Below are 7,770 nucleotides of genomic sequence, written 5' to 3' on the forward strand. Positions count from 1 at the left end.
TCTATTGTTATCGTTGCCAATGTTGACCTAAAATATATACTAGATGAATCTGAGACCTACTTGGCATAAACGGCTTGCTCACTCTAGTCCTTAACGGCTTGACCCATGTCACCCCTACTTTAATAACACTTTGATACTTAATATTCAAAAGAGACCAAAATTCACCAAAGGAAACCTTTTACAACGTTTGGTATAAACAAAATGTTATGAAAAGGAAAGACATTTGATACGACTAAAATTTTAGATGTTAACAATTATAAAATGGTTTAAGTTAAAGATAAAGATAACGGGTAGTAATAATCACACTAATCAATTTAAGATATGACTATGCAAGAATTCGATGTTTTGTACTTTAATTCATTTTGATATGTTAGCCCGTCCGGCTTGACTCATCCCTTTTGCTAGAAATAGTTCTCAGCATTTATTTTGCGTTCTAAAAAATGTAGCTATCAATTCATATCTTGTTCCTTTTCTAATTTAAATTTTGAAAGAAAATATTTCTACCTCTAAAGTAAAATGGACTTCATTTCACTGTTAAGTTTCTAAGGCGCATCTTTGTTATTGTTTGTTGTAGATGATGAGTATAAGTTCTTTGCATAAAAACAACTAAAATTGTCATTTTTTATCTGTTTGACAAGTCTCATTCACATGCATAATAAATATGAATTCTATAAGATCCTTTTCTATATTGTGTCACACTCATAATAATAAAATATTATACTTTTAGTTTTGAGTTTTTATTATTCCTGTGTTCAAATTTTCTTATACATTTACTTTATATTTTGTCATATTGCTTTTGTCGTTCTCTTAAATATGTTTCATCATTTCTTCAGCTTTATATACTCTTTTTGTAATAAAGTCATTTTGCCCAGCTTACTAATCTAATTTAAGTTGTTCAATTACCCATTTTTAATACATAATATACGAGTTAAGTTAAAGCTCAATTCTTAGATGGCTTTATTTTTGTGGATATATATATGTTTTTTTGTGCACGTTTCTTTTTATGAAAGTGTGAAACTAAACACAATATCTATTGTTAATATGTAAGAAAAATCAATTATGAATAGTTTATATGACTGAGCCAACAAGCAAACTACCTATGGCTCCAATTCGGCCGGAGTATTTATAAGAACCGATAGTATCGAATTTAGACATGAATCTTAGGTGTAACGTTAATTTTTTTTCGTATTTCATACAATGTAAACGAAACAAAAATCCAAACACGACAATCAATAAATTTAAATACATGAGGTGCATCTTTCTCCTCTTTGGGTTTTGAAAGCTTGAAATCGAGCCATTATATCATATATTCATATTCTTTCATTTTATCACACGAATCTCTTTCGGTTGCACAAATTAAAGCATTTTTCAAATAATCATCACCCATTTGATTGCGCAAATATGTCTTGATAAGCTTCATTTTAGAAAAATATATTTTAACGGTTGCGGTTGCAACCGATAAAACCAACGTTAACTTAATATTCGATAAACAAAAGGAAAAGTGACGTGTTTTGGTTTACACATTACATGAGCAAGGTCACACATTCCACCTAATTTTACAAATTTATCATCTTCCTTTATAGTGTGATAAAAGGAAGCATCGGTTTTATGCTCGGCATAAACCAACAAGTGACGAGATTTGAAAAGGGTTAATTGTTTTTAATTAGTTTGGGCTTTAAACTATGGTTGGACTTTAGTTGGTTTGGACTTTTAAATTGGTTGGACTTAAAACACATAAGGGCAGCGTTATATTTTTTCAGGGGGTAATAAAATACAAAAACGACCCAATTTTTTTACACCGCCGAAGGGTAGCGGAGGCTACCCCTGGCAGTAAGCTAGGTCCGCCCCTGCAAACTGATGCCCCTGCAAACTGACTAGCTCGAACTGAATTTAATAAAGTGTGTAACGAGCTTCTATGAGCAATTTATGAGCTATGAGTTAGTTTTCAATCTTCATAATCAGTTAGAGAAAGTATTTGTTGTAAAAATCCTGATTAGACGTCGGTTAATCGTTTAATCCTAGTTAATTCTGATTAATTTTGATTAATCGCCAATAAATTTTGATTAACCATTAGTTCCTATTTCAACGGCAACGGCTGACTAGGGACTAGCTATTATTACAACGGTTGTGAAGTGATTGTTATAATAATGTGAATAATTTAATGGCCCAGAGAAGTCATTAATCAAATGTTATTGCTTCTCCCCCACCTCATGTAAGGGCCCAAAATAAATTGGACGTGATGTTAACGTCGGCCCAACTATCATCAAGTGGATTTGTTCAGGATTTCAGGTTGTGTTTGTCGGTTCGATTGTACACATGAAAATCATGTCATGCACATTAACTTCTATAAAATCTTTTTTTACTTTTTATGCACTCACATTTAAACTATGCAAATTATGTTTTAAAACTTGACATAAAGATACTGAAATAGTACACTTTTAAAAAAGAAAGTTTACATGTGGACTCGTGAACCCAAGGATACGACCTTTACAGCTAAGCGTTTTCACAACTTCGACTCAACACTGACCGAAATTAGGGATGAGCAAATGGTACATGTACCCACTTTTTAATTTTAAGTTTTTCGGGATCGGTACTTTCGGTGCTAGTACAATCTTACCACTCTTTAATTTTTATATTTAAAGTTTATCTTCTCAAAATGTCAACCTTCTAGACGTTTCAAGTTTATCTTCTCCTCAATTATTACTGCCATCTTTTAAATCGGTTCAAACTCACCTAATTATTACACATATGTATGACTCAAGAGGTATTTTTCTTCATTATTACTTTTACTCTAAGAATTTAAGTAATTTGCAACTTCTAAGTACGTTTTTATAATGTTTAACCTACGTATTAAGCATCATGTTTAGTTTTACAAATATGTTTTATCTTTATAATTGATTTTCAAGTAGAATATGCTATATACAATTAATTTTTAGTAATTTTTAAATTGAGTGCCACACATACGTGAAGCTCTCGCTTCGTGCCTAGCGCTTCGGCTTTTTGAACCAAAACCCCTCGCCTCGCCTAACGCCTTTTTAAACCAAGAGTACAATACCGAGTACTTTCAGAACCAGTACCATAGCCCATTTTGGCGATTTTGGGATCCGTACTTTTCAGTACGGTACCGGTACCGAGCTCATCCCGGACCTAGATTCCTTTAGACTAAATCTAAACCCTTGAATTCCGTGTTAGTGATGTTAGGTTCAGCTCATGACATGACATCATGTTTATCACTCTTAAGATAATAAGATTTGTCACAAAAAATCACAATCTTTAAAAACACTGAAAATCACTCATCAAGAAATCACATTTGAAAGAGTACCAGTATTATGCTATGTTACACATAATATGATTTACAGTCAACAAAAAAAAAGGAAACTATCCAAACCAAATTTCAAACCCAAATGCTGTAAACAACTCCAAACCACCATTCCAGCCTTTGCCAAAATCTGCACTCAATTCATTTTAATCAGTAAGCGATACGCCTGTTGACTAAAGTCCAAGTCAAAGTCATACCAGTTTATTGGTTATTCACAGGCAATTTTGGTATCAAAGCTGCTAAGGCAAATAGCAAAAGCTTGAAAAGCCGACAACGGGTACTGATAATCCATAGTAAACACGTCTTTTCCAACTTTTCCAAACTGAATAATAACATTTTCATGTTCACCATTCTCCAAAGAAGCAACCAACTGAAAGTTTTTAACAGAAGCAACCGTCACACGTCCGTTAAAATTAAGACACCAGCATTGCAGCTGTTCATGCCACCTAGGCGCCTTGTTCTTCAACACCAGCATCGGGTCGTTTTGACCGGTCAGCAATCCTGACCCAGATTGGGAATTATCGATACGCGCAGATTTTGATCTGAAGAAAGGTATAGAGGGAAACGAGTCCACGTTGCTGACTAGGAACTCGGTCTGAGTTGGCGCCACTCCCTCGGGGTCCATCGCACTTGCGGGAATTGCATTCATTATACACTGCATTCTTCGTGGGCCCCTGTTAAATTAAATAGAGATTATACTTAACGAGTTAACTGTGTTTTGGGCGTGGTTATGGATTAAATATCATTACTTATACCTGGAACCTAAGACATTAAGTTCATATGAAATGTTGGAAACCGGGTAGTCGCCAGCTGGAACCCTAGGTGACACTCGTTTCATACTTCCAGGCCTCAAAGAACGACATTTTGTGGTCAAAGCTCCACCATTTGGCGGTTGGGCATCATAGACGGTGAATTTAGTTCCAAGAAAGTTTGATCTGTTGCAATAGTTCAGTAATAGCATAGGTGTAGGTGTAAACGAGCCGAGTTGAGCCAAGCTCAAGCTCAAGCTCGGCCCGGTTAGAACTTAGTTCCAAGGAAGTTTGATCTGTTACAACAGTTAGGTAACAATATAGGTAGAAGTGTAAATGAGCCGAGCCAAGATCTGCGCGGTTAGCTTAAAAGAGCTTGAGCTCGGCTCATTTATATTAAAGAGCTTGAGCTCAGCTCGCATAGTTTAACAGCGCTTGAGCTCAGCTCATGAGATATTTTTCAAGCTGAGCCCGGCTTGTTTGTTCTGGCTCGGGCTTGTTTAAACTCAACTCGATTTGAGCTTTTAACAAGCCAATCTCAAGTAGCTCATGAGTGTCTCGACTCAGCTCGTTTACAACACTATATATAGATAAAACAGTATTGAAAAACATAAGCCTATTTATTTGCTAACGGTACCTTAACTTTCCTATGTACGTGTTGCTTCCTTTTGAAACATCTTCTGCATTTAAAGAAATTATATAATCTGTGCACGTAGCACGTCTACACTTTATTGCAGCAAGAAGAAACTTCCCGTCATCGTTTGTTGCTGCCAATGCATCATATTAAAAGACGCTAATTAGTATAAAGATAATAATAATTTCATTAGCACAAGTATATATTAGCATGAATATATAGTACCTTGATTTAAACTGAGATAGAGATGATATGTTTGATTGCTTCGGTTCCGCTTTATAAAGCATTGAATTAGTGAGTTCCTTGGGCCAGGCTGTTAACAACAAAGAAATAATAAATGGATTAAATACCACATGACCGTTCAAGAATCGCCTAAAAATGGTTGAACATGTACACAATAGCTTCTGATTATATCTCTAAATGCAAACATTCAAACACCATATTCCTTCAATTTATAACAAACTACACAATCCATACAACTTAAAGTGAAGTTTATTCTGGATAGTAAGGCTACGTGTTGTGGGCTAACTAGCAAGAGTGAGTTAAAGTACCACATCACTGCCAAGAAGGCAGTGGAGTTTTAACTAGCCCACCCATTAACTTAAGCGTTGTGGGTTAACTAGATTTAACTAGCTACTTATGAAGCGGAGGAAATAAAGAAAAAAAACCAAAAAAAAGGTTTTATTGGTTGTTACGGGGTATACCCCACACTTTATCATTAATAACGCTAGTTACTGGGTTACCACCCCCTCGTTAACGCTGGCACATTAACGCCCCGGTGCGGTGTAGCCAGCACTAATATGCTGCTTTGGCACTGAGAGCGTCCTAGGCGTTAATGGACAACACCTAGTCTAAACTGAGCTTCTGTTATACTGTTATAGAAGATTGCTTAACTATAACTGAATGGTCAGTTAATCATAGGCTGCCTAACCGTCAGTTACGTGTTGGTTTCAATTAATTGTCCAATGTATTTTTTTTAACTTTGTTCCAGTTAAAAATGGTTTCTTTATGGTGTTCCAAGCTTAATTATGAAGTTTCGAAGCTAAAATACGTCGGTTCCAAACTTAACTACGGTGTTCCAAGCTATGTTATAAACAGTTGCAGCATAAATTCAAATGTTCAAATAATTACAAATACACATAACCGTAACCAAAACCGACTGTTCATATTTCATAATCAACATCAATCAAATCAAACCTGCTTGAGCGAAATCGGAAAAGTCAACTTCCCGGAAAACTCAGGATTCTTAACAATATCTTTCATAATCTCCCTCCAATTCCTACAAACACCCGCACACGAAACCACATTCTTTCGAGGCGGCCAGGCGCACTCGGACGCCTCAATCCGCATCAACACATCCCGCAACAGCTCGGGCGGCATATTCGCCCAACAACTCTGTTTCAAAGCATCAACAATAGCCGGTGATCGGTCCTCGACCACCCGCTGTGACCGAGACCTCAATCCAAACCCTTTTCTAGATATACTCCCAAAATCCCCCTTCATATCCTGAAGTATACTCTTAAACGACATCCTCAAGCTCAATTGACTAAATCTAACGGCTGAATTAACGGAGAAATGATGGATTGAGGTTACTTAGGTGAAATTGGAAATGGGTTTTGATTGAATTGACGGATGGTGGTGGAATTGAAGAGATGTGAGATTAGGGTTTGTAAGAATGAGGAGATAACGATATGAGTTTTATTGGGTTTAGTGAAGTTAACTGATGATGGATCTCAGACAGAGGTTATTATTATTATTTGGCCTGCAAACAAGATCTCATTTAGACCCGACCCATGGCCATGTGGGTTGTGGAATATCCGTTTAATGGCACGTGGTTATGGACCAGATACATTATCCAAAATATAGGAAAATGGTAATGTAATAAATAATTTACACAATTAATGATCAATTCCGACAAATTGGAATGTTATTAATTTAAATTGTAATAATTGGTCGACAATGATTCATACTAGCAAAATAGGTATTTGAATGATTCAGAGTTTTAACTATAATTTCTGTTGCAAGAAGCAATTCCGACTTAATGTAGAAGTGAATGCGTTTGGCTCTAATAAACAATTAACTTTATCACAAACTAAATGTTATAAATTGTATTGAGATAACATAATAAAAGTTGAGAGCACACTAAATTACTTTTTTCATTAAAATGAGATTGCTCTTTGTAATTAAAGTGAAAGTTAAAAATTCTCAATAGTGAAATTGCTAGTATGAAAGTTTGAATGAGATTATTCTTGTTAATGAAAGTATACTGTTATGATTGATTATGGATCCAAGAGAGACTTTCATGTTTGTAAAGCAAAGGATTTAAACCTCAAATAATATTCAGTAATTACAAAAATACTTAAGTAACTTTTAAGAGTGATACTATATGAACCCCTTAAAAGAACTCCTTAAATTAGGGATGAACATTTCGGAACTGGAAATTTTTAGGAAATCTGAGATTGGAATTTTCAGGATCGGTATCGGTCTGTACTGTCACCGTTATTTATTGGATTTTTGCCTATGTTATTGGAAACGTACCATACGGTACTGAACCGAGCATTTTCGGTACCAGTAACGATACCAACTTTTTGGTAAAATCAGGATCGGTACCGAGCTCATACCTAGTATAATTTTGATTACACTCATATATAGTAGATTAAGTTAGTTATTCATTTTAAAGTAGATTTTTTGGTTTAAGAGTTAGCATTTTGTATTTTTATTGGTATGAATGATATAAAATAGATCGATGTTAAAAAAAGAAAATTGTATATACTAAAAATTTTGTGGAATCATTTAAACTAGAGTTGATTATACAAATAGTCCATGTGATTTAGTTATAATGAAACATTTAAAATTTATGTTTAAAACATTGTAAGTTTGAGTTACAAGCTTTTTGTTTCATTATAAGTTTAGATTCTAAGACTAACTTTCATTAAAATGAATGTGCCTTCTTATTAATATTAATGAATGATTTTGCTCAGCCGAAAGATTTTCAAATTCTCATCTATTCTCCTTGTGTTGAGGCCATCTTTCGAGCACTAAATGCCCTTGATGTGTGAAGTTTGGAT

At 34.8% G+C, this 7,770-nt stretch overlaps 1 protein-coding gene across 1 annotated transcript; it reads right to left on the minus strand.

Moving 5' to 3' along the window:
* Positions 1-3,272: 3,272 nt before the first annotated feature.
* On the minus strand, positions 3,273-6,497 carry LOC143585768 (tubby-like F-box protein 3). Its single transcript, XM_077067471.1, has 6 exons — positions 5,900-6,497; positions 4,928-5,015; positions 4,706-4,835; positions 4,075-4,254; positions 3,517-3,993; positions 3,273-3,449 (listed from the first exon to the last, which is right to left on the minus strand). The coding sequence occupies exons 1-5, from the start codon at positions 6,230-6,232 to the stop codon at positions 3,528-3,530; spliced, it is 1,197 nt and encodes a 398-aa protein (XP_076923586.1). The 5' UTR covers positions 6,233-6,497; the 3' UTR covers positions 3,273-3,449; positions 3,517-3,527.
* Between the last annotated feature and the right edge of the window lie 1,273 nt (positions 6,498-7,770).

Source organism: Bidens hawaiensis, unplaced genomic scaffold (genome assembly GCF_021521415.1).
Source record: "Bidens hawaiensis isolate Kalapana, Puna unplaced genomic scaffold, B.hawaiensis_p1.1 tig00034168_1, whole genome shotgun sequence".
Lineage (NCBI taxonomy): Eukaryota > Viridiplantae > Streptophyta > Magnoliopsida > Asterales > Asteraceae > Bidens > Bidens hawaiensis.

Bases quoted from the DNA above. Each gene is read 5' to 3' on its own strand.
- LOC143585768 (XM_077067471.1), bottom strand. From the start codon at position 6,232: ATGTCGTTTAAGAGTATACTTCAGGATATGAAGGGGGATTTTGGGAGT. The intron at 4,255-4,705 runs GTACCGTTAGCA...CTATTGCAACAG, and splicing joins ACGTACATAGGAAAGTTAAG to ATCAAACTTTCTTGGAACTA. The intron at 3,994-4,074 runs GTATAAGTAATG...TTAATTTAACAG, and splicing joins CTTAATGTCTTAGGTTCCAG to GGGCCCACGAAGAATGCAGT.